Source organism: Anguilla rostrata, chromosome 1 (genome assembly GCF_018555375.3).
Source record: "Anguilla rostrata isolate EN2019 chromosome 1, ASM1855537v3, whole genome shotgun sequence".
Classification (NCBI taxonomy): domain Eukaryota; kingdom Metazoa; phylum Chordata; class Actinopteri; order Anguilliformes; family Anguillidae; genus Anguilla; species Anguilla rostrata.
In genome coordinates, this window is record NC_057933.1 from 74,448,357 (window position 1) to 74,476,076 (window position 27,720).

Consider the following 27,720-nt stretch of genomic DNA (forward strand, 5'->3'; position numbering starts at 1 on the left):
ATTCGTAGCTAGCTACCGTCGTGGTCATAGCTAGCTGGCTATGCGACCTAGCTAGTTCGTTTGCGATTACGATGCGGCTACACTTTGTCACACTGTGACTCCCAGCCACTGCAAACCGAAACTGCTAAACGGTATCACGCTCATCAGACTGTACAAATTCACACAAGGATAGCCATAATCCACAACCGTTTCTTACAGGGTCACTTCGCATTTCTCACTCTCATAATAAAACGCTTTGCAAAAAGAAATATCTCATAAAAAAAAACACGTTTTCAACGTACAAAAATGCCAAGTTACGCACAGGGTTCGTACGGTCATGAAAAACCTGGAAAAGTAATTGAAATTTAAAGTGCAATTTCCAGGCCCTGGAAAAGTTATGGAAAATAATATTTTTTTGAAAAGTAATGGAAATATAGCTAAAGTTGCATCAAATATAATTACTAATTAATCCAATCATAAACGTAACACGTGGCACGTAACCTTCGCGGTATTTTGGTGGGGAGAGAAGTTAATTCTGTCTGGCTCAGTCTGTTTACAGGCACGCCCAACAGGCACCCTTCTGCTAATGTAGCAGTTAGTAAACGTAGGCCCTACTGTGCCGACAATATGCCAGGGAAGTGCAGCTTCAATAATATATCAGGGCTCGAAACTAACTTTTTTTACTTCGTAGCACTGGTGCTCCCAACTTCAAAAAGTTAGGAGCACCCACCAAAATGTAAGGAGCACCAGCAATATATGCAATAGATTTTTTTTATTGATAAACGACAGTATAACAGTACGGTTTACAAGTAACAGTTAAACTGTCAGGCCTAAAATGTGTCGACTCTTCAAGCAATTGCGTGTTATGCATTCAAACGACAAAGCGCTTCTCGTCACATTAAAACCGCTAATTAAATCAACCGCCAGTAAACTGCATCGGAGAAATTAGCTGTTTCAACCAGGTCGCTATACAAAACACTACGTTAACGTTTAAAAAAAAAAAAAAAAATGCCGTAATCGTTCTCCAACTTTTCAGCTTTGGATAACGCTAATAAAGTGAACAAACTTTTGTCTTCAGGTAACATTAGTTAACGCGTTAGCTCTCTGTGTCGCGTGACAGTGGAGTGCAGCGAAAGGGAGTGATTGAAGGCTAATATTAACCTATTTAAAATCAGCATTAAAGGTAAGAATGTCAAGCTCACATACTCACAAGGCACATACTGAGTGTACTAACTAGCGAATGTACAACTTTGTGTCAGATCCAAGTGTCAAATATTTCGAATTGTCTCATGGAACACATTGAAATTAATGTAGAAAACTGCTGGTGAGTAACTACAGGAAGTAATTTCTCCAGAAAACATATGTTTATACTTGCTTCTGAACTGAATTTGAGTAAATGTACAAGTGATTGTATATTTGCTATGTACAATAAATACTGCATGTAAAATACATATTGTACATACATACATAGAGAACTTCTTTATCCCCATGGGGACATTTCCCTCGCAGCATGTTACATTCACATTTATGAACAGACATTTATACCAAGAAACATACAATCATTCACGCAACAGAAAGGCTGGGCAGCGAAATACATACATACCAATACAAATTGGACATATAGACACCATATTCAATCAATCTTGACTGTGAGAAAGCCATCCACACACATGTTTGGCCTGTCCATGTACTGCATGTACTTTCCAGAACTCCAGTTTTCCAGTCTCCTGTCTGTTCTGGCCCCACGATGGTGGAATGACCTCCCTGTGGAGGTCAGAACAGCTGAGACACTGACCCATTTCAAACGACGACTGAAGACTCACCTTTTCAGGCTGCACCTCTCCCCATCCCTCCCTTCCCCCCTGTAAATGACTGTAAGCTTAGGGTTGTAACTAAGCAGCTGTTTCGTAGGTGACTTAGTTTATCTGTCTTAACTACTGCTTGTATTTCTTCCATAGACTGCGTTGTTGCCGTTCTCGCTGTTTAGTGTTAATCAGTTTAACCTTAAGGGTCCAAGCTGAACTATGCGGTTGTTCCCTGCACTTGGACCGGTACTTCTCTCTAGGGGTTTCGTCATACTTGTTCCTGGTTATGGTTATACACTTTGTTGTACGTCGCTCTGGATAAGAGCGTCTGCCAAATGCCTGTAATGTAATGTAATGCATGCTTATATACACAGGGCCAAGTGACTTGAAAGAATCAGTTACGGTACTGACAGTTAGGAAAGTAGCTAGCCAGAAGGCTAACATTACGTTATCTACACGAGAACTAGCTACCTGACGAAGACACATTTGTGTAAAAACTTTTTTTTTTAAAAAGTAAACTGCGAAGTAACGTTTAACATCACAATCACCTGCGCTAATGAGTACGACCTAAATTAACAATGAAGTGACTTATTTGTGCGCGGAGCAACTTAAGTACATTTCACCACAAACGCTGCCATGTCGAGTGACGTCAAACTTACTTCTTGGAGCTCACAAAAACCTTCCACTTTCCTAGTGGGATGTTCCTAGTTCGACAGGTGTTCAGGTGTATTCTCTGATTTTTCAACAGCGGGCCCTAAGGAAAACAGTCTTATCCTTCCTTTGTCTGGTTTTGCTACAGCACTCATTCTGCAAAGGTGAGTCGACTTGAGTTCATAAGAGATGAAGCAGAGAGTGTGGACTGTTTTCTATTATGATTTGTTTTCTCTCTGGAACCTGTTGAGATTTTGGATGTGCATGTTTCTGTTCTTTTTCATAAAAAATTTTTAAATTAATAAATTTGTTATAAGACTGTTGATTTTAAATGGGCCTCCTGTATTGTCTTGATGATTCTTCACTTCTGGCCGTGTCCGAATCAGCAAACTAGCCTAATATTGAGTACACAACTGATATGAAACAGACATTTTATGTTATATGTCAAGCCATTAAAGTATGGTCAATGAGCAATTCGTGTTGATTAAATCCCTGTAAAATAAATATATATTTTAAAATAAAGCAACTACATTTTGATATATTTGACCTTTAACCAGTGAGACGTTGGCAAGAGCGCAACATGCACAGAACCTGTATACAATAACAGGTGTCTATGATGTAAGATTCAAATAAAGAATGCTCATAGTTAAAACATTAATGTGACTATTAAAGTGTGACCTCTTCCCCCTTCAGCTGAATTTGAGATAAAGGTGCCCAGTGCGCCTCTAGTGGCCATTCATGGGCACAGCACGGTCCTGAGCTGCACCTTCCCTGTGAATGGGGCCTTTGACCTGGGCAGCAGTGTCATCACCTGGCGACGGCACCTGGAGGTGGTCCACAGCTTCTACCACAGCCGTGACCAGCTGGACCTGCAGAGCCGTCGCTATGCCAACCGTACCAGCCTGTATCATTCGGAGCTAGAGTGGGGAAACGCCTCCCTCCGCCTGGATCGTACCACTCCTGAGGATGCGGGGGAGTACTCCTGCTCTGTCAGAACACTGACCGGCAGCCAGAAGAAATCCTTCCCTGTGAAAATTGCAGGTAGACTCCTGTCCGGGGGTGCCAAACAGGTGTGTGTAATGGGTGTGGTTTCGTAGCTAGGCGGTAACTCAGCTGTTTTTCTCTCCTTTCTCAGCATTCTACACGGAGCCCCACCCGCAGGTGAGGATTTCCCCCCAAAGCGTGGAGCTGAAGCTGACATCACGGGGGTACCCCGCCCCAAAGGTGCGCTGGCTGGACGCCAGGGGGGCGGAGCTCTCTACCGGAACGCAGACGCAGCTCCTGACGGACACGCAGGGGCTCTACGTGGTGTCCAGCTCCCTGACCCAGGAGAGGGGGGCCAACTCCACCCTCACCTTCCTCCTGTGGAACGAGGACCTGCACCAGGAGATCAGGAGGGAGTTCAGCCTGCTGGAAGGTAAAAATACACCCGGGGAGGGAGTATAGTATAGTATTGTGGCTGCTAGGAGACGGTGGTCAGTATAATATTGTGGTTGCACGGAGACAGTGAGCAGCATTGGATGTGCTAATGAGACTGAATGACCTATGGCCTGTTTTTTCTTTCAGAAGCTGCCATTGTCCTGCGTGATGAGTCAAGGTCGGCTCTGTATGCTCTCCTGCCTGTGGCCATTTTAACAGTCCTGGGAATTCTGGGAATCATCCTGTTCTTGAAGAAGAGACGCTGTTTCCGTGGACCCGATAGTACAGCCACTAGGGAAGAAAATACCTCCCTGAAAACGGCTCCCCAAAGCAGTGAACAGGAACAGAAACTAAAGAACGGAGCAACTGTACTTTATTGAACTGCTGAACTTTAACCCTTTGAAGAGAAGGTTTTTGGCTTTTTTTCTTCAACATTCCATGGAAGTGTTCTAGAACTCCATTGATTTCAGTTACCAGTACTTCTTGTTACAGCAGCATTAGAATGTTCAGTTAAGAACATTGAGCCTCATTCACCAATATCTTTCTCAAATTTGTTCTTGAGAAAGGTCCTAAGAAAAGTCTACCTCAGATTCACGACAATTCCCATAAAAGGGCATGAGACTGCAGGGCCGTGTGCACACACAGAAATCACACACAGGAATTGAAAAGAAAAGTTAAGAGAGAAGTCAAGAATGCCCAAATGAAAATCTAAAGACGGTGCAGCACCGGACTCCAAACGTAAGAAAAACTTCAGTAGTTCTGAAGTGGAGGTACTGCTGCAGGTAGTGAACAGCAAACGACTTGTCATATTTAGTAGCGACAGTAGTGGATATAAAATAACAAACAAAAAAAAAGATGCATGGGATGCTATTACTTGTTCAGTGAACGCTGTATCCAGAGAAGGTCGCACAACTGATGAAGTAGAAAAAAATGGTTTGATGTCAAATCTGAGGCAAAAAAAAAAAAGAAATGCTGGTGTGAGTGGGCACAAGGAATTGCGTGTTATGCAGTCAAACGACAAAGCGCTTCTCGTCACATTAATACCGCTAATTAAACCAACCGGCAGTAAACTGCATCGGAGAAACTAGCTGTTTCAACCCGTCGCTGCGCAAAACACTGCACAAAAAATTATTGCCAGTCATTTTGGTGTCACCCCCCTCTGATGGTGTCACCCGCTGCGGTCCACACCTCCCTAGCAGGGGTGGACAGTAACGAAGTACATTTATGTAAATTAAGTACTTAGGTACATTTTTTTTGTAATCTCATATTTGTGATGTTATACCTTAAAGAGTTCAACCGAACAAGTTAACTTTCATTTTAGTGCTTTATGATTGTTCCGTTTACACTGGCCGGTCCATCTTACAAACGGGTTTGAGTTATTCCCACTGAACCGAGTGGATAGGTATTAGATTAAAGTGGGCATACTGTTGATTATGTGTTTTATCTCCAAGCCAGGAGCTTGCTGACACAACAGAAAAGCTATTTGTTGCACACCTCATTATTTTATTTTATAATTATTATTTTTTTGCATACTTGTATATTGAAAACATATGCGAGAGAATTTGTGGGTAACATTTACGCTTTAATGTGCATTAATAAACCGATTCTAATGCTGTCGGCACATTTTGTTATACCTCTCAAAGGCAGGTTCCTTTTAGGATTCCATCTTGGATTTGAACTTGTGATACTGCAAAAATGTCTTATATGCAGTTTTGTATCGTTAACGTTTCCAGTCACCAACTGATGTTTTTGTATTGCTATCTAAAATTTATATGTAATAGTTTCTTGAAATTGACAGATATTTTGGAATATTTTTTTGAACTGTATTTATTGCCAATTTGTAAAGATACACATTTTAAAACAGCAAATGTTTTTTTTTTTTAACTGCACTTAATGTCCATGAATAATGTTGCTGTTAAATATTATTGATTTTCCAATAAACAGTTTATGCAGTTCAAATCTTTTCAGTTTTACTTTGCTTATTAGACAATACAAATAGTCCACTGTTCTGTGTGTTCAATTTATCCAAATGGACATCATTCATACTAACTACATTAACATGAATTTATGTGCCTTTTTAATGTTGAAACTGAATTTTGTCTGACTTGCCTGATAGAAACTGCATAAAATTTGGCAATTGGCTTAAAAAAAACATTTTTTTTAAAAATGGTGTGGTTATACTGGACAGATAAATCTGGCCTGGTCTCAAAGTATTAAGCCTAATGTGAATAGTCGTCATTTTCAAGTTAGTTCCCAATCTAGGCCAAATTAAAAAATCTACCCTTCTTATTTCAATTTAGCTTTATTCATATACTGCTTTTTAAAATAAAAAGTATAAAGACACTTCACAAAAACATAAAAAAATTCTGTCAAATGCATAATTAAATCCATGTCAGTCAGCTAGTCAGTTATTTTAACCATTATTTTCACCAAACTGTGTCAAGAGTCAATCTGACTGACAACCTTTACAGTTATGAGCTTATAAGACAACCTTTGTTATTTAACTAACAGCCTCTGGGTCTGTGAGCCAGATTCATTTAACCTCTTTTGCATTTAACCTCCTACACACACTCTTTTCTGCAACTTCGAGAGGGCCAGGTCTCCCCTTCCTGTGTGCTCTCTTCTCGCACTCCAACTTCCTGTTTCTACTGGTCCCCTCAGTGGTGGATCAAACTCACCAAAGTGGTCGGAAAAGCAGAATCACTGAACAAACTTCGCAGAGTGGTTGGGAAAGCAGAATCATCGGCTACATTCCAAAACAATCTAAAGCCATCCCACCTCATCAGTCTGTGTCTAGGTTGCACTCCCATCCCCACCCCTGAAATCTCCAGCCTTCCTTATCAACTAAGGTAATGGTATTTTTATGGTTTTAAGATTCAGGGTGTGTTATGAATGTGGTCCATATTTACTCAGAATTTGTACTTTTAGTTTGGTACTCTGGTGTGCTTATTCGCTGGCCTAGGCATGTTCTTGGGGCAGACCCGGCAATATTACTCATGTTAATCAGGGGAAAGTACTCTTGTTTCTCCCACATTGTCACTCTGGATCTGCTAAATAAATGCAATATTGCTGTTGTGAGTCAGTCACTTATCGCATTTTGGTTTTATAGTACAGTAAGTGTAACTGCCATGTGTCATCTGAACTTTGCTCAACCTCAGTTACTTAAAGCTCCTTGAGCTCCCTCTGCACAACAGGTCACACCTCTAACCGACTACTTTCATAGTCATTATTAAAGTGTGCAGTGTGGATTGTCATACATTGGGATGGCAGATATGCCATCCCGCCAAGTTACGCCTTGGCGGGGGCATGCCCCATACCTATACAGCACCGAGAGTTTGGCACTTTTCAGGGTTCCCCACAGAAATAAGCACAACAGCCACAGACACTCAGCCCTTAAAAACATTAAATTCTGTACATTCTGACCCCATTTCAACAGACAGATTTCATAAAAACTTCTCCTTGTACACCAGATCCCTTGGCCCTGTAATATCTGCCCATGGCTTGTCCTATCACTCCTATGCCGACGACACGCAACTCTTTCTCTCCTTCTCCCCATCGGACACACAGGTCCCTGCCCGCATCTTCGCTTGCCTGAGGGACATACAGAGCTGGATGGACAATCACCACCTGAAGCTCAACCCAGGAAAGACGGAGCTAATCTTTATTCCTGCTCTATCCTCTCCCCTTCCTCGACTTTTCCATTTCCCTAGGGGACACCTTAGTGACATCACCCTGTGCCAAGAATCTTGGAGTGGTGATGGACAACAGGCTGTCCCTCTCCAAGAACATCGCAGCAGTAAGCCGGGCATGCAGATTTTTCCTGTATAACATCCGCAGAATCCGCCCCTTTCTCACCACCTACTCAACCCAGCTCCTGGTCCAAGCAATGGTTCTATCCCGCCTGGACTACTGCAACTCTCTTCTGGCTGGCTGTTATAGCTCGCATCAAATTTAAAACATTGGTCCTAGCATACCAGGCAGTCAAGGGATCAGCCCCAGCACACCTCCACCAGATATTCAAACCCTACATGCCAGCCAGATCCCTACCTCAGGACGCCTAGCACCTCCCCCTCTTCGCACCTGCACTTCCAGAACACGTCTCCTGTCTGTTCTGGCCCCACGATGGTGGAATGACCTCCCTGTGGAGGTCAGAACAGCTGAGACACTGACACCCGCCAAATCTTCACCTACACGACCCAATGAAAAACTTGCATACACACGCAAAATACCCATACCTTTTTACTCTGAAACATTCTCTGTACAAACAGCTAGTCTGCCTGTGGCCTAGTGGGTAAGGTTACAATCTTGGGATCACAGGGTCCTAGGTTCAAGCCCAGCTAAGAACGTGTTTCTTTAACCTGCTTTTACCCTCACTAATAATTGTCTACTACTTCTCAATTATTGCTTTTGCACCATATCTACCAGCCGTTCCCCGAACGTATACACTGTATTATGACGTACCGTCTGCACGTTCAATTGTTAACCGGCTACAATATTGCAAAGCCAATGGGACCTCGTCTGTGCTTACTGGCCTGTGTTCTTTAAAACCACGGACAGGTTTGCTAATGATATTTTACGCTTTGCATAGCTATGTCATGGTGCTGCCCTAACAAAGTGACAGACTGGTAAACCTCCGGTTGAAGGACTGAATCCTGCCTGAGAGCTTGTAAGTGAAAACGTCACCTCGTTTTATCATGCTGGCGCTGACAGACCTAATCACTCTTTCGCCCTCTCTCTCACACACACTGCACACTTATAAAAAAAAAAACACAAGCCACGAGTTCTAAGGCATTTCATTTATTCATAGCATTTGTGAACAAAGGAATAATAAACTGTACATTATTGGCATATCATTATTTAATCAATATTATTATTGTTTTTTTTTTTTGCATTTCCAAGGTAGAATTTTCAGACAGTGGTTGAGAGTTTGTTTCCATTTCCCTGATTACCTGAGCAAGGACATCTGTGCCACAGTTAGAAGAGAAAAGCAAAGCAGAAATTAGATTTTCGGGTTTAATCATTTCAAGAGAAGGTGAGCCCAGAGCAGACACTTATAAAACAGACCTGCTCTACCTGCGCTGTTCTGTTTGGGGGTGAATCTGGGGTTAGCCCGGCTACCTTACACCTGTTCTGGGACCAAGAACCATTCACTTTTGACAGCAAAAATAAAATACTTCCTAATATAATGGATACTCTGTGCATTATATTAGGAAGAAAAATCACTTATTATTTTTTTAAATTATTTTTATTATTATTATTATTATTTTATTTTTTTATTTTTTTAAAGATAAGAATTTTTTTATGTATTATTTGTTTTAGCCTATGTCTGCACTATCCTCGTTGTACACGACCAAGGACACAACTGAGAATGTCTGTTAAGTGAAAAATTGTACTTCCTGGTTCTGATGTGCTCCCCATAGGTCTCTATATGGGTCGCTGTCTCCACGTATTATATACTCTAAGATAGGTTCACACTCAGAATCCCTGATGCTTAATTCTTCTGTTTGTGCTGCCGGGTGGGTCTCTGAAAAGTTCTCTGTCCTCTCTCCTCCAGCAGGTGGCGCACAGCCCGCAAGCACAGACCAAGTGTCCTTATCTCCACCGCCTTGATCAATGGACCGACTGACCAATCAGGACTGTGGGACATAGTCTCTCTTTGGCCATTTGTGAGGGAGGTATATTAAGTGCAGGTGTCAAGAGAAGGGGGGAAAAGAAAGTCAGAGAAAGTCAGAGAAAGTGAGAGATGGAGATGGAGAGGGAGAGGAGAGAAATAAAAGACATGGAACCATTGGGAAAAAAAGACTGAAGCCTTGAGAAGACTTGGTGGCCTTATAACAGCCTTTGTGTTTATGCAAGAAAGGTGTTGGTCTTAAATTTCTTATAAAGTTACAGCTTTTTTGAGCATTTTTCTGAATTCCACAAAGACTTTACTCTGGCTGCTGCCGAATGCCATATCTCTTGGCACAGGCCAGACAAAAATCTTTTTGGTTTCTGAGGAGTTTTGCTGAATTCGCTGGCGGTTTGATGAGGAGGTTGAGCACAAGGTTTCCCTCTAGTGGTGCAAGAGGGGGATGACCAGAAAAACAAGGTTCAGGTGTGCTTGTTGCTTTGTATACATAATATTAATAATTATTATTGACACTATAATAAATAAATAAAAACTCATTGTTTCCCCAATATCACATAAACCATTCAGTCTTATGTGGAAACAATACAATATGAATATTTTCTTTTCTTATTTTAGTGTGGTTTCATTATTGTAATTTAGTGGTCTGTTTTTGTGTAGGAATGAGTAGCCTATTCCTGTCGGGGAGTCCTGCGTTCACTACAAAGAAAAGAGTATATTTACAGAGCTAAGTTACATCAGAGGGACACACACTCATAATGCTTCATTAGAGGGACACACACTCATAATGCTTCATTAGAGGGACACGTGCTCATAATGCTACATCAGAGGGACACACACTCATAATGCTTCATTAGAGGGACACGTGCTCATAATGCTACATCAGAGGGACACACACTCATAATGCTTCATTAGAGGGACATGCTCATAATGCTACATCAGAGGGGCACATGCTCATAATGCTACGACAGAGGGACATAATTGAAAATGTACAGTATGATTTTCCCATTGATTGAGCTCTATAGTACCATCACGTGTTTTGATTAGGCCAATAATGTAGACAGTGTGTGCCAGTCAATGTATATTCCTAGTTACATCATTTTATGTCAAACCATTTTTATAAGCATTTTTGTAAGGCACGCCCATTGAATGTTCATTGGCTTACTGAAGCCATGTTTTTTTGGCATGACAACTTTCTTTTAATAACTTTCAGAAAGGAGGGTCTCCTGAATAAATTAGTGCAAGCTGCATGCCAATATGTCAAATGGCCTTGAAGGAGATATAGCGCCACCAAGTGGCAGTTGGCAACAGATTAACTGGGCCTGCACTTACTCTAACACTCTACAACAGTGGTTCTCAACTGGGGGTATGCGGGAAGGTCGCGAGATGATTTCATAAATTAATAAAATTTTGATTTTAAAAAAAATGTCTTTTTTAAAATTATATATATTTTCTAAAGCAACTGCATTATGGAGGGTAAAACAGACTGCGTTTTTCTTTTCAAAAGTTAGAAACTCTGTTAAAACCTTAATTAGTATGAGACCGCATCAATGTAATTTACAGTAGCAAGCAAGAAGGAAAATCTGCACGCCTGCAAGCAGCGTAGCCTACGTCAGTTCACCTGCTACTTAGCTGTGTAGTTGAACAAAATGGAGAACTGGCTAAAACGTGCAAGCAGCAGCAAAAATCCTCCCGAAACTCCAAAAAATCCTTCCGGACCTCAAAAAAAGGCAAGGATCGAGCAAACAGTCAAAACCCGGCAGTTTCACGAAGACTATGTGCTGTTTCGGTTTACGTCTACAGCTGCCGATCCACCATAACCGCAATAGACAACATCAACCAACGCACTTGAAGCGTCATATGCAGTGTCTTTACTAGTGGCGAGGCCTAAAAAGCCATAGTCCATTGCCAAGGAGCTAATATTACCCGCGGCAGTTGTGCTGGCAGAGACCATGCTCGATAAAAAATCAGCAGACACACTTAAGAATGTACCGTTATCAAACGACACCGTTTTCCGAAGGATCGATTACATGGCAGCTGATATTGTTGACCAGGTTGTGGACAAGCTTAAAGTGGCTAGTTCCTTTGCCCTTCAACTTGACGAATCAACGGATTTAAGTGGGCACTACTGTTCACTAGGCGCTTAGGCCCCTAGGCCCACCGATGCACTACTGTTCACTCAGCGCTTAGGCCCCTACGTCCACCGCTGCACTACTGTTCACTCAGCGCTTAGGCCCCTACGTCCACCGCTGCACTACTGTTCACTCAGCGCTTAGGCCCCTACGCCCACCGCTGCACTACTGTTCACTCAGCGCTTAGGCCCCTACGTCCACCGCTGCACTACTGTTCACTCAGTGCTTAGGCCCCTACGCCCACCGCTGCACTACTGTTCACTCAGTGCTTAGGCCCCTACGCCCACCGCTGCACTACTGTTCACTCAGTGCTTAGGCCCCTACGCCCACGGCTGCACTACTGTTCACTCAGCGCTTAGGCCCCTACGCCCACCGCTGCACTACTGTTCACTTAACACTTAGGCCCCTACGTCCACCGCTGCACTACTGTTCACTCAGCGCTTAGGCCCCTACGCCCACCGCTGCACTACTGTTCACTCAGTGCTTAGGCCCCTACGCCCACCGCTGCACTACTGTTCACTCAGTGCTTAGGCCCCTACGCCCACCGCTGCACTACTGTTCACTCAGTGCTTAGGCCCTACGCCCACCGCTGCACTACTGTTCACTCAGCGCTTAGGCCCCTACGCCCACCGCTGCACTACTGTTCACTTAACGCTTAGGCCCCTACGCCCACCGCTGCACTACTGTTCACTTAACGCTTAGGCCCCTACGTCCACCGCTGCACTACTGTTCACTCAGCGCTTAGGCCCCTATGCCCACCGCTGCACTACTGTTCACTCAGCGCTTAGGCCCCTACGCCAACCGCTGCACTACTGTTCACTCAGTGCTTAGGCCCCTACGCCCACCGCTGCACTACTGTTCACTCAGTGCTTAGGCCCCTACGCCCACGGCTGCACTACTGTTCACTCAGCGCTTAGGCCCCTACGACCACCGCTGCACTACTGTTCACTTAACACTTAGGCCCCTACGTCCACCGCTGCACTACTGTTCACTCAGCGCTTAGGCCCCTACGCCCACCTCTGCACTACTGTTCACTCAGCGCTTAGGCCCCTACGCCCACCGCTGCACTACTGTTCACTCAGCGCTTAGGCCCCTACGCCCACCGCTGCACTACTGTTCACTCAGTGCTTAGGCCCCTACGCCCACCGCTGCACTACTGTTCACTCAGCGCTTAGGCCCCTACGCCCACCGCTGCACTACTGTTCACTCAGCGCTTAGGCCCCTACGCCCACCGCTGCACTACTGTTCACTTAACGCTTAGGCCCCTACGCCCACCGCTGCACTACTGTTCACTTAACGCTTAGGCCCCTACGTCCACCGCTGCACTACTGTTCACTCAGCGCTTAGGCCCCTACGCCCACCGCTGCACTACTGTTCACTCAGCGCTTAGGCCCCTACGCCCACCGCTGCACTACTGTTCACTCAGTGCTTAGGCCCCTACGCCCACGGCTGCACTACTGTTCACTCAGTGCTTAGGCCCCTACGCCCACGGCTGCACTACTGTTCACTCAGTGCTTAGGCCCCTACGCCCACGGCTGCACTACTGTTCACTCAGTGCTTAGGCCCCTACGCCCACGGCTGCACTACTGTTCACTCAGCGGTGGGCGTAGGGGCCTAAGGCTTCTGTGTGTGTCAGGAGTTTCAGCTGAGACTGCGCTTTGATGCTACTCAGCCGTCCTACAGTTTTTACACTGGACCATGAACATCTCACATTTCACACGTTCCCCTCTCTTTCTCTCTCTCTCACTCCCACTCTCTCTCCCTGACTCTCTCTCTCTCTCTCTCTCTTCTTGTTAGATCTTTGCTAGTTATTCACGCTGCAATTTCACTTTAGATTAAAAGGGCATCTATGGAATATGCCGGGGAAAATGTTATGTAATGTCCTGTGCATCACATGTTCTAAGCAAGCCAAAAAAATCAATACTATTGGAATTGAATACCAGGAGGTCACATTGATTGTGGTCAACCCCCCCCCTCCCCCCACTTCCGCAAATATTACAAAAACAGTTTATACTTAAACACTTGGAGATTAAATAATTTGCTGGAAAATTTGAATTTTAACAATTTGAGCACAAGGTGATATTTATTCCCAAGAGTGCTGTTTTTAAATTGACCTCATCTCCTTTAATTAATTTATTTTTTTTGCCTTTTCCAGTCTTGAAGCATGAAGTTAATTCTGCGATTCTCTTGGGCCCTTTCGTGACAGGGCCCCTAAAACCCCCACCCCCCCAGTGCGTGGTCTTGCTAATAACATAACCTCTTTGGCAGAAATACATCCCCCCGAGCAGCCAGCCGGCTTCTTTGATCTTGCTTTATTTGGAAAGGGGAGAGACTGTCAGTCTTCAGGTCTACGGGCTTTAAGTGTTAAGATTAAATATCCTTCACAGGACAGTGCTTTAGCAGTATCTTATTTGACTTGAATTGCGCTTGTTGGTTTGTGTGTGTTTCAGTCACTCTGGATCCATCCATGGATGCTAACTTCTTTCCTATGAGCCACTAGGGCCATGCCCTCGCCACTGTGCTGCAATGGTTATCAGCATTTGTTTTTCATTAGTTTTCAAATTAATTACATGAATACAGTCAGGAATTAATTTCCTCCAATTAATTTTTTTTTTTAACTACGTTTTTTTTTGGATGTGCTTTGGTCTGGATAGGTCCCCGCTCTAAATTTTCAAAGCAAGTTTGCAAATGTTTTATTTTTGTTAGTGAAACATCCCTTATCAAAAATGAAGGCAACATTTTAAATGTTTTACCCGGTTCTAAAAATTGCACATGGCTCTATAGCCTGCAGCACACAACATAAAGCGCTGCTGTACTCTACTGTGTCGTATGTTCCTTTACGAGTTCCTAATTTATTCGTGTGTGTGTGTGTGTGTGTGTGCGTGCCTGTGTTGCGTGGGAGAACGAGGCTTTATTAGCTGTGTTGAAATGAATAAAACAACAAAAACAGACATTCGACAACGAACAGTGTAAAACATAACAGCAATCTAGTTTGACTGCGGCAAAATAAAATAATTACATTTTTAAAAAAGAAAGCATGAAGGTCTGACGTATCGTCGCGTTCTTCGCTACGGCGGCGAATTGCTGCCCTCCAACATTACATTACAGGCATTTAGCAGACGCTCTTATCCAGAGCGACTTACACAACTTTTACATTGTATCCTTTTTATACAGCTGGATATATACTGAAACAATTTCGGTTAAGTACCTTGCTCAAGGGTACAACGGCAGTGCCCTACCCGGGAATCTAACCTGCGACCTTTCGGTTACAAGCCCAGTTCCTTACCCACTGTGCTACACTCCGTCCTATAAGCATAAGCAAGCCTTCTCACACACCTCCAAATAGTAATCGTCACTACTACCACAGCCAATCAGAGTGCAGATTTTGCAAACCCTTATCACTGTGCTACACTCCGTCCTATAAGCATAAGCAAGCCTTCTCACACACCTCCAAATAGTAATCGTCACTACTACCACAGCCAATCAGAGTACAGATTTGGCAAACCCGTATCAAATTTCAGCCAATCACAATACAGCCCACCCAAGTATAATACCCGCCTTTTTCCCACCTGCGGCACGGTTGATGATACTCGCTGTCCGGCAAAAGAAACGAAAAGGACTTAACTTATCACCAACGTTGCCTGGCTCGTTGGAGAAACTCAACACGATGAACTGTGGATTTCCAGACAGTTTCCATTGAGCGTTAGCACTTTGGCCACCGTTGTAACTGGCTAGCATTTAAAGGTCCATTTACGTTGGCTAGTTGACGTGCATACTAATTCAAAGCAGTTTTTCAGCAATAAAAACGACGGAAAGTAACACAGCAATAGTGTTTTGAGACCGAGTAGAAAGGAAAACACTTCTAAATCACAAAGAGACAGTTTCAAAGGAGGCAGTAGACTATCAACCACGATGGAATCAAGCGGAAAGGTAATGATTTTACCTATTCAATTAGCTAGCAAAAATAGTAGCCGTAATAACTACCCTTCTGGCTCATTGACTAGCTTGCTGGTTCACGAGTCAGCCTCCTTATGCATCAACATAAGGCAAGTTATTAGCTATAACGTTAGTATAACTTTTGTCAGCTTGCATTTGGCTACATGGGAAAGCAGAAGCGAACTATGGCAAGCCGGTTTAACATTTAATCATTGTTCGTAGCTAGCTACCGTCGTGGTCATAGCTAGCTGGCTATGCGACCTAGCTAGTTATGCAATAGATTTTTTTATTGATAAACGACAGTATAACAGTACGGTTTACAAGTAACAGTTAAACTGTCAGGCCTAAAATGTGTCGACTCTTCAAGCAATTGCGTGCTATGCATTCAAACGACAAAGCGCTTCTCGTCACATTAATACCGCTAATTAAATCAACCGCCAGTAAACTGCATCGGAGAAATTAGCTGTTTCAACCAGGTCGCTATACAAAACACTACGTTAACGTTTCAAAAAAAAAAAATGCCGTAATCGTTCGCTTCAACTTTTCAGCTTTGGATAACGCTAATAAATTGAACAAACTTTTGTCTTTTGGTAACATTAGTTAACGCGTTAGCTCTCTGTGTCGAGTGACAGTGGAGTGCAGCAAAAGGGAGTGATTGAAGGCTAATATTAACCTATTTAAAATCAGCATTAAAGGTACGAATGTCAAGCTCACGATTGGTTAGAAGGGTCACCGTCAGCTCACAAGGCACATACTGAGTGTACTAACTAGCGAATGTACAACTTTGTGTCAGATCCAAATGTCAAATATTTCGAATTGTCTCATGGAATACATTGAAATTAATGTAGAAAACTGCTGGTGAGTAACTACAGGAAGTAATTTCTCCAGAAAACATATGTTTATACTTGCTTCTGAACTGAATTTGAGTAAATGTACAAGTGATTGTATATTTGGTACGTACAATAAATACTGCATGTAAAATACATATTGTACATACATACATAGAGAACTTCTTTATCCCCATGGGGACATTTCCCTCGCAGCATGTTACATTCACATTTATGAACAGACATTTATACCAAGAAACATACAATCATTCACGCAACAGAAAGGCTGGGCAGCGAAATGCATACATACCAATACAAATTGGACATATAGACGCCATATTCAATCAATCTTGACTGTGAGAAAGCCATCCACACACATGTTTGGCCTGTCCATGTACTGCATGTACTTTCCAGAACACGTCTCCTGTCTGTTCTGGCCCCACGATGGTGGAATGACCTCCCTGTGGAGGTCAGAACAGCTGAGACACTGACCCATTTCAAACGACGACTGAAGACTCACCTCTTCAGGCTGCACCTCTCCCCATCCCTCCCTTCCCCCCTGTAAATGACTGTAAGCTTAGGGTTGTAACTAAGCAGCTGTTTCGTAGGTGACTTAGTTTATCTGTCTTAACTACTGCTTGTATTTCTTCCATAGACTGCGTTGTTGCCGTTCTCGCTGTTTAGTGTTAATCAGTTTAACCTTCAGGGTCCAAGTTGAACTATGCGGTTGTTTCCTGCACTTGGACCGGTACTTCTCTCTAGGGGTTTCGTCATACTTGTTCCTGGTTATGGTTATACACTTTGTTGTACGTCGCTCTGGATAAGAGCGTCTGCCAAATGCCTGTAATGTAATGTAATGTAATGCATGCTTATATACACAGGGCCAAGTGACTTGAAAGAATCAGTTACGGTATTGACAGTTAGGAAAGTAGCTAGCCAGAAGGCTAACATTACGTTATCTACACGAGAACTAGCTACCTGACGAAGACACATTTGTGTAAAAACTTAAGCAACTTAAGTACATTTCACCACAAACGCTGCCATGTCGAGTGACGTCAAACTTACTTCTCGGAGCTCACAAAAACCTTCCACTTTCCTAGTGGGATGTTCCTAGTTCGACAGGTGTTCAAGTGTATTCTCTGATTTTTCAACAGCGGGCCCTAAGGAAAACCGTCTTATCCTTCCTTTGTCTGGTTTTGCTACAGCACTCATTCTGCAAAGGTGAGTCGACTTGAGTTCTTAAGAGATGAAGCAGAGAGTGTGGACTGTTTTATCTATTATGATTTGTTTTCTCTCTGGAACCTGTTGAGATTTTGGATGTGCATGTTTCTGTTCTTTTTCATAAAAAATTTTTAAATTAATAAATTTGTTATAAGACTGTTGATTCTAAATGGGCCTCCTGTATTGTCTTGGTGATTCTTCACTTCTGGCCGTGTCCGAATCAGCAAACTAGCCTACTATTGAGTACACAACTGATATGAAACAGACATTTTACGTTATATATCAAGCCATTAAAGTATGGTCAATGAGCAATTTGTGTTGATTAAATCCTGGTAAAATAAATATATTTTAAAATAAAGCAACTACATTTTTTATTTGATATATTTGACCTTTAACCAGTGAGACGTTGGCAAGAGCACAACACACACAGATCCTGTATACAATAACAGGTGTTTATGATGTAAGATACAAATAAAGAATGCTCATAGTTAAAACATTAATGTGACTATTAAAGTGTGACCTCTTCCCCCTTCAGCTGAATTTGAGATAAAGGTGCCCAGTGTGCCTCTAGTGGCCATTCATGGGCACAGCACGGTCCTGAGCTGCACCTTCCCTGTGAATGGGGCCTTTGACCTGGGCAGCAGCGTCATCATCTGGCGACGGCACCTGGAGGTGGTCCACAGCTTCTACCACAGCCGTGACGAGCTGAGCCTGCAGAGCCGTCGCTATGCCAACCGCACCAGCCTGTACCATTTGGAGCTAGAGCGGGGAAACGCCTCCCTCCGGCTGGATCGTACCACTCCTGAGGATGCGGGGGAGTACTCCTGCTCTGTCAGAACACTGACCGGCAGCCAGAAGAAATCCTTCCCTGTGAAAATTGCAGGTAGACTCCTGTCCGGGGGTGCCAAACAGGTGTGTGTAATGGGTGTGGTTTCGTAGCTAGGCGGTAACTCAGCTGTTTTTCTCTCCTTTCTCAGCATTCTACACGGAGCCCCACCCGCAGGTGAGGATTTCCCCCCAAAGCGTGGAGCTGAAGCTGACATCACGGGGGTACCCCGCCCCAAAGGTGCGCTGGCTGGACGCCAGGGGGGCGGAGCTCTCTACCGGAACGCAGACGCAGCTCCTGACGGACACGCAGGGGCTCTACGTGGTGTCCAGCTCCCTGACCCAGGAGAGGGGGGCCAACTCCACCCTCACCTTCCTCCTGTGGAACGAGGACCTGCACCAGGAGATCAGGAGGGAGTTCAGCCTGCTGGAAGGTAAAAATACACCCGGGGAGGGAGTATAGTATAGTATTGTGGCTGCTAGGAGACGGTGGTCAGTATAATATTGTGGTTGCACGGAGACAGTGAGCAGCATTGGATGTGCTAATGAGACTGAATGACCTATGACCTATGGTTTTTTCTTTCAGAAGCTGCCATTGTCCTGCGTGATGAGTCAAGGTCGGCTCTGTATGCTCTCCTGCCTGTGGCCATTTTAACAGTCCTGGGAATTCTGGGAATCATCCTGTTCTTGAAGAAGAGACGCTGTTTCCCTGGACCCGATAGTACAGCCACTAGGGATATACCTCCCTGAAAACGGCTCCCCAAAGCAGTGAACAGGAATGGAAACCAAATAACAGAGCAACTGTACTTTATTGAACTGCTGAACGTTAACCATTTGAAGAGAAGGTTTTTGGCAGTGGTTTTTTTTCTTCAACATGCCATGGTTCTAGTGTTCTAGAATTCCATTGATTTCAGTTACAGTTAGTAATGCTTTACATCTGCCACTGTCGGGAGAAGTTATTCAAACAGTAGGGTTCTCTGGGAAAACAAAACAATGTTAAGTCCGACCACAAAACCGGCATTAATAAAAATAGGCGCAAAAGAAGCAAAATTAGAGGCCGTAATAGGGGATATTAAGACACAAGTAAAAGACCAAGTGTGGTACCGTGGGAAGAGAAATCTCAAAAGTGTGGTGTTGCAATATGTTGATGACTTATTACTATGTGCAGATACAAAAGAACAGTACATAAGGGGGGCAAAAGGGGGGACACAAGGTGTCCAGGAAGAAGCTGTAGCTCTGCTCTCAGAAGACGGGGAGAGCAGAGGGACTGCGGGCGCTGACACCAGCCCAGGGAGCAACAGCACCAACAGTGCCCCTGCGGGTCCAGTACGAGAATCGCAAACCAGCTTTCCAGTGGAGTGACGCGCAGACCGCGCACTCTGGTTGGAAGACATACCAGGATCCTACCACCTACGAGGACTGCAGCAACACATCGTGCTATGAACCAACTTGTTAAGAAACTGTGTATAACTTTGTGGGGTCACTTAGAATAATATATACAGCTTTGATATGTATAATCAAATGTTTGCGACTAGAGAGAGTGTTGGAGGAACCATGGGAACAACGTTACATTGAGGAATCTGATACATTTGGATGCTGCTATGGCAGCAGGGGATGCGCAGGCACCCAACATAATATACAGGGGTGGTGCACACCCGACACTGTCTGACGCTGAGAATAAGAACACAGCAAGGGGTGTTTTTCGGGGCCATGAGGTTTGACCCCGAAAGGGGGGAATGTAGGAGAATTTTGTGATGAAGTCACATGTTAAAGTTTTTTTTGTTAAAGGGTATTCCTGTCAATGTTGATCAGACTGTTTCCTCCAAACTCTCAATGCTTCATGATAAAAATTATATACACTCATATATCACATGTATAACTATATACTAATATAATCAATATGTAATCCAATAACTCTATATCAGTAGTTGCAGCAAAGCTTATGGAAACGCAAGAAACCACAGTATACACTAGAAAAAAAGGCAAACGCAGAAGGCTTAAAAAACCATACTTACTCAGCAGAAAATTAGTGCCAAATAGATATGCTAGAAAACTAATACTTTACAGTGACCCATGTGTAACCTGAATAAAGTAAAAAAGGTACAGGAGGCTATAACTCTATGAACTTGTATGTGTAATGGAAAAATACAGAAAGCAATGACGTGTATGCATAGTGAAAAAGTACAGAGTAAGGGAAAATTGGAAAAATACAGACAGCAATGACGTGGTGTATGCGTAAGTGGGAAAGTACAAAGTAAGGGAAAATTGGGGTACCTGTCCACTGATGAAGATTAATTAAGAACACTCAGATAGTCACCCTCGCAATCCCACGAATACAATTACTCTGGAAGGTTTTGATGGTACAGTGTCTATTGCTTCTCAGTCGGACAGTTTGGCTTTTCGAATTGGCAGTGATTCTTTTAATGCTAAGGCTTGGTTCAGTACAACTGGTGATGCTCGCAATATTTTGGGATCAGACATAATGAAGAGGCGGGGATACATAATCGATTATGGCAATAATTGTATTTGGCGCAATACTCAGAGTGGGGATGATTTAGTCGAAATTTCTGATGTGCATGCGGTGTTTGCTATTAAGAAGGCAGAGGATTATGATTTGGATAGCTTGTTGTCACATGATGATACCCAGCTATCAGACCTGTTAGGACAACACAGAGGGGCTTTCGCTAAAAGCAAGCATGATTGTGGTCGCATTGATCCGGGTGTCATAGAGGTGAATGTGCAGGGGCGGACCCACCCCCTCTCAGACAGTACAGCTACCCGAATGAAGCAAACCCCTATGTGCAGAGTGCAATTGACTCCCTACTTGAACAAGGTATCATTAGGCCGTGCTTATCTCCATGCCTAGCTCCTATATGGCCTGTACGTAAACCGGATAACTCATGGCGTTTATGTATTGACTATAGGGAACTCAACAAGTGCACCCCCACATGTGCGCCTGTGGTAGCTGCCACACCTGATGTTCTAGCATCCCTTCTCCCAGAAGCTAACTATTATTCTGCCCTAGATGTCTCCAATGGTTTCTGGTCCATCCCACTGCATCCTGATTGCCAATACAAATTTGCATTCAAATTTAAAAATACCCAATACACTTGGAATGTGCTTCCACAAGGTTTTGCTAACTCACCGACATTATTCCACCAGTGTTTGGCAAATGTGCTAGGTGCTTTTTCTAGACCAGAATGTCTCATTCAGTATGTTGATGACCTATTGTTGCAGACTGCAACAAGGGAGGAGCATGTCAGTTTACTTGCAGAACTGCTTCACCTCCTTGAAGAAGCAGGAATCAAATTGAATCCCAAGAAAGCGCAACTTCTCAAATCGGAAGTAACTTATTTGGGCATTAAAATTACCAAAGGGGGCGCACTCCTGATCCACACAAGGTAGAGATTATTCAGCGACTTCCAGTTCCAGTTTCAGTCACAGCTTTAAGATCATTTTTGGGGATAGTCGGATTTTGTAGGGACTTTATTGAAGGCTTTGCTGATATTGCCAGACCACTTAACTCCTTACTTTCGGGAAAAAGAAAAAGTCTGATGCTTTGGATTGGGGTCCAGAACATCAAACGGCATTTGAAAAATTGAAAGATGCGCTAATTAAAGCTCCTGCATTGCGTAATCCAGACAGATCACAGCCATTTATTTTGCAGACCGCAGCCACTGAGGAAGCTCTATCAGCAGTTCTGTTGCAGGAAGTTCAGGAGAATCTGCGGCCCATTGCATATGCCTCCCGTGTGCTCTCTCCGGTTGAGAAAGCATTTGACTCATGTAACAGGCACCTTTTGGCAGTTCATTGGGGAATGTCCCATTTCGAGTACATTTACGGCTTTAATGAAGTGACACTCCATACTCCCCATACACCCCTTCAGCTTCTTTTGAATGGCAAAGTGAAAGGAGTATCTAATTCAAGATTAGCACGATGGACTTTGGATCTGGGTTCCAAAAATTTGAAAACTGTGTACAAATCTTCATGCATGTTACCCCGTACACTTCTCTATGAAGGTGACCCTCACACTTGTGACACTAAACCTGTCCAGCCTCTGGACAGTGTCTTTGAAGTGTGCGCTATAGAAGGAGCCATTGATGTATATGTGGACGGGTCCCGATATTGGCAGAATGGTCAGTATCATACTGGCTTTGCGATTCATTCGGACAATGGGGATTTCCTTTACAGATGTCCATGTCATTTCTCAGCTCAGAAAGCAGAAATTTCAGCAGTCCTACAGACCTTTTCAGTTTTTCCAGATTCAGACTTAAACATCTTTTCAGACTCTGCATTTGTTGTTAACTCTCTCACTGAGTATTTACCCATTTGGCAGAAAAGGGGCTTCACCAGCGCTGATGGCCAACCTTTAAAACAGGTCGGACCCATACAGGCTTTGTGGACAGCAGCCAAGTCCTGTACACATAAGGTTGCTCTATTAAAGGTGAAAGCCCATCAGAAGAAAGGAGTAAGGCAACATGGAGATGGTAATTTAGCTGTGGACGAGCTAGCAAAGAAAGCAGCTGTAGCAGGGAGACCATTCCATGTTCTGGAACCGGAACCAGAACTAGTTGCTGTGGTAAACGTCAGGGAACCGACAGACCTTAAGGTTGCGCAGCAACGGGATCCAGTTTTGCGGGAAGCAATCAAGCAGAAACAGAATGGGGAGGCAATTTTGGAGGGCCCATTGACTCTGTTTGATGCACAACTCCTGGTCCATGATTGCATGCTGTTGTACACTGGAAATGACATTCCAGTATGGATCCCACCCACAGAATTGCGGAATGATATTTTGTATCATATCCACAATCAGGGGGGCACTTAGGTATAGAAAAAACAAAGACCGATTAAAAAACATGTTTTGGTGGCCAGACGTTGACAAAAATGTGAAAGATTATTGCACAAATTGTTTAACCTGTGCCCAGATTAATCCATCACCAGTGAAAGGAAAGGGCGACTGAGGCCCACGTGTCTAGCCGAAGGACCGTGGACAAATTTGCAGATCGATTATGTAGGTCCACTCCCTGCAGCTAGAGGAGGCTACAGGTACATTCTCATCATAATAGATACATTCACTAAATGGATAGAGGCGTTCCCAATTAAGTCCGATACCGCATCCGCCACAGCCCGGGTATTATGGGAACAAGTCTACTGTAGATGGGGTCTGCCACTTAGCCTGGAAAGTGACAGAGGCACGCATTTCACAGGAAAAATTCATACAGACTTGGCAAAACTACTTGGGATAAAGCACCAACTACACATAGCTCACCATCCACAGTCTTCAGGCGGGGTTGAACGAACAAACAGAACACTCAAAACCGCATTGAGAAAAATGGTATTGGAAAATGGCACCAATTGGGCTCAAAATCTCCCTAGTATTTTGATGTCTGTGCGAGGGGTTGTTCACAAAAGCACAGGATACAGCCCCCATGAATTGATGACAGGGAGGGGAATGCGAATGCCAGAACATCTGCTACTAGAGGTGCCGAGACCCATGATAGAGGGATGGGCGACTGAAACCTTTCTGAAAAACCTCTGTTCTTCTTTACCTGCTATGTACCAGCAAGCGGCTCAACAGATTGGCTCGATTCAGAAATACAACAAAATGTATTATGACCAACATGTCAGTGAGCAAAAATTTGAGCCGGGAGATGAGGTAATGGTAAAGAATTACCATCATGCTGGGCCATGGTCAGCTAACTGGAAGGGCCCATACACAGTCATTGACAAATGTGGAGAAACTGTATATAAAGTCCAGTACAAGGCAACAGCACGACGAACCACAAACAAATGGTTTCATGTGGATCAGTTAAAATTCTACAAAAGAACAGAGAATAACTGATCGCACGTCATGTTTGTGTCTGTCTAAATGTTGGGGGGTGGGCACTGATTTTTGTGTACACTTTTATTTTTTCAGATCAAGCAGGAAGATAGGAAAAGAACGAAGATGCGAGGGAGTGTCCTAATGTTGATATTGCCGATGACAGTGGCGATGCTCCAGGAATGCCCAGAACAGCAACCCGCTCCCCAGTCAGGCATAGTGACAAGACCATATCCTGGAATCCTGATCAACAACGTCCAGTGGGTCCATGTACCAGTCCTGGTGAACCTGACAGCGTGGTCTCCAGATGTTGATGAGCTGTGCAAAGGAGAGAGTGTGGCTGACATCTACAAGGACCTATTGACAACGGCGTTTCTGAAGTACCATGGTGCGGTGGCAACCAGGTCATCAATGGAAAAACAGGCAGAGGGGCCCCAAACTCCACATTCAACGGGAACCCCAGTAGGGCGGAAATTATTGGGGTTCATGGACAGTGCACTTAGCGCAACTGGAGCTGGGTTGGGAGTGTCTAACTGGATGGACAGTCAACTTTTAAGGAAGAATGAGGGAAAATTGAAGGAATTAATTGGTTCACAAGTTCTCCAAACAGATGCGTACTTGCAGGAAGGACTGATGGAGGAGAAGACGACGGTAAACAACATCCATACCATTGCAACTGCACTATCAATTATCACTCAGAAGACCAGGAAAGCTTTTATTGTATGTGTGCTATCCTGAAACGACAGGTTACCATTCACTCAAGTGGTAGTCTTAGACAAGCACCTTGGTTGGTTTAGGCAATCTCTTGTCAGATATTTATGTACAAAGACACCATCATCATTTCAATTACCAAAAAAAAAAAAAAAAAAAAATTTATTATTATTTTTATTATTTTTGTTATTGATATTGATATCATAAAAAAAAAAAAAAAAACCTTATTGATTTAAAAAAAAAAAAAAAAAAAAAAAAAACCGGTATCTACAACACTGCATAGAAAGCAATGTTTATTCATTATCATTGTTTCACTGTTATGACCACCCTGTACTGTCTGGCCAAATGTCCATTTTTTTTCCTTCACCCATTTTGTTTTTTTGTTTTAAATGCATCTTTTCCCCCACCACTCATTACACTGATTGTCACACAGCAAGCATTATCATACACCATTCGCATCACACCAGGTTTTTCTTAAAGCACACATATCTCCTCCCAACAAATATCATTTCAAAACACCCACTTCTTCACACATGTATTGGTTTCTTATGCTTGTTGAATACTTTCATGGTCGGGTTTGGTTACCTCTCTCTCTCTCCTGGTTGTAAGTCAGTAATGGATTAGAAGTCACAGTGTGGTTGTGGGAGTAGGAGCACAGTGTGCTCAATCCGACCTGTCTGCCTACCAGTCTCTACTAGCTACATTTTCTACCGCTGTAACCTCTGCCAAAATTAATTATTATCAAACAAAAATCCATAAATCTGCCTCTAACCCTCATCAGCTGTTCTCCATTTTCTCCTCTCTCCTCAGCACTCCTTCCCCACCTCAGTCCTCCCTCGCTGCAGATGACTTTGCAGTTTTCTTCGATGAGAAAATTGCAGACATCCGCAGCTCCTTCACGTCCACCACCACCCTTCCCCACTCCCCCAGCTCTGTTCCCTCCCCTTGTTTCTCCACTTTCTCTCCCCTCACTGACTCTGATGTTTCCCAGCTCCTACTCTCCCACCGCCCTACCACCTGTGCTCTTGACCCCATCCCTTCCTCTCTCCTCCAGACCATCACACCTGACATCCTCCCATATGTCACCTCCCTCGTGAACTCCTCCTTGTCTTCTGGACGTTTCCCCTCTTCTTTCAAGCTGGCCCACGTCACCCCACTGCTGAAAAAGCCCACTCTGGATCCCTCTGTCATCCAGAACTACCGTCCTGTCTCCCTTCTCCTTTCCTATCCAAAACAATTGAACGAGCTGCTTCTAATCAACTCTCCTCTTTTCTCTCCCTGAACAACCTCCTAGACCCCTACCAGTCTGGCTTCAGACCTGGCCACTCGACAGAGACCGCACTCCTCTCGGTCAATGAGTCGCTTCACGCCGCACAAGCAGCCTCCCATTCATCTGTCCTGATCCTCCTAGACCTTTCTGCTGCCTTTGACACCGTCAACCATCCCATCCTCCTGTCCTCCCTGGCAGCTATGGGGATCTGTGGCACAGCACTTGCCTGGATTGAGTCCTACCTCTCCGGTCGCTCCTTCCAAGTCGCCTGGGCTGGTGCAGTATCAGCACCTCGCCCCCTTGCCACAGGAGTTCCCCAGGGCTCTGTCCTTGGTCCCCTCCTATTCTCCCTGTACACCCAATCTCTTGGTCCTGTAATCTCTGCCCATGGGTTGTCCTATCATTGTTATGCCGATGACACCCAACTCTTTCTCTCCTTCCCGCCCTCTGACACTCAGGTCTCTGCTCGCATCTCTGCTTGCCTGAGGGACATCCAGAGCTGGATGGATAACCACCATCTTAAGCTGAACCCAGGCAAGACGGAGATGATCTTCATCCCTGCTCCATCCTCTAACCTTCTTGACTTTTCTATTTCCCTGGGGGACACTGTGGTGTCATCATCACCCACCGCAAAAAACCTTGGAGTGGTGATGGACAACAGACTGTCCCTCTCCCAGAAAATCACGGCGGTGAGTCGAACGTGCAGGTTCTTCCTGTACAACATCCGGAGAATCCGCCCCTTCCTCACCACCTACGCAACCCAGCTCCTGGTTCAAGCGATGGTCCTGTCCCGCTTGGACTACTGCAACTCGCTACTGGCTGGTCTGCCAGCATCCGCCATCAGACCCCTGCAGCTCATCCAGAATGCTGCAGCGCGTCTGGTCTACAACCTCCCCAGACATTCCCATGTCACCCCCCTGCTCACTGACCTCCACTGGCTGCCTGTTATGGCTCGCATCAAATTTAAGTCCTTGGTGCTTGCATACCAGGCAGCTAAGGGGTCAGCACCAGGGTACATTCAGAGGATCATCAGACCCTACACACCAGCCAGACCTCTCCGTTCTGCCACCTCTGGACGCTTGGCACCTCCCCCTCTTCGCGTCTGCACTTCCCGCTCCCGCCTGCTGTCTGTCCTGGCCCCTCGCTGGTGGAATGACCTCCCCGTGATGGTTAGAACAGCAGAGAATCTCACCACTTTCAAACGCAGACTGAAGACTCATCTCTTCAGGCTGCACCTCTCCCACCCCTCCCTAGCCTATAGTTCAGCTCATTGTACCTAGCTAGGATAATTTGATTGTTAGTGTATCTGGCAGGATTGTTTTTGTATGATTAGGTGTGATTCCAGTGCTAGTTTGTACTAGGTAGGATTCTTGCTTGCTGAACAAGCTTACTCTACAGGGTTGGAGTCCTGATCGATGTGGTCACTTCTGGCACTACGATCCTTACTTCACTCTAGTGTTTCTTTTGCGCCTCTACATCATGAAACCTATGCACTTG

At 44.3% G+C, this 27,720-nt stretch overlaps 3 protein-coding genes across 5 annotated transcripts in view; 2 read left to right on the forward strand and 1 right to left on the reverse strand.

The window, feature by feature from the left end:
• Positions 1–6,646, forward strand: part of LOC135235406 (CD276 antigen-like) — a 41,594-nt gene extending 34,948 nt beyond the window's left edge. Inside the window, exons 2-5 of one of the 3 annotated variants that reach the window (XM_064300900.1) lie at positions 2,533–2,599; positions 3,129–3,476; positions 3,571–3,852; positions 4,005–6,646. In XM_064300900.1, the coding sequence (XP_064156970.1) occupies positions 2,533–2,599; positions 3,129–3,476; positions 3,571–3,852; positions 4,005–4,234 (927 nt within the window). In that variant the 3' untranslated portion in view covers positions 4,235–6,646. Of the gene's footprint in view, positions 1–2,532; positions 2,600–3,128; positions 3,477–3,570; positions 3,853–4,001 lie in introns of all 3 variants that reach the window. The other 2 variants (XM_064300898.1, XM_064300903.1) reach the window with 2 other exon arrangements.
• The window catches only part of LOC135235385 (NHS-like protein 3), an 84,400-nt gene that overhangs the window by 4,087 nt on the left and 52,593 nt on the right, over positions 1–27,720 (reverse strand). The window lies entirely within an intron of this gene.
• Positions 15,197–19,288, forward strand: LOC135242024 (CD276 antigen-like). Its single transcript, XM_064312891.1, has 5 exons — positions 15,197–15,542; positions 17,530–17,596; positions 18,132–18,479; positions 18,574–18,855; positions 19,008–19,288. Exons 1-5 carry the CDS (start codon positions 15,525–15,527, stop codon positions 19,169–19,171), a joined length of 879 nt encoding a protein of 292 aa, XP_064168961.1. The 5' UTR covers positions 15,197–15,524; the 3' UTR covers positions 19,172–19,288.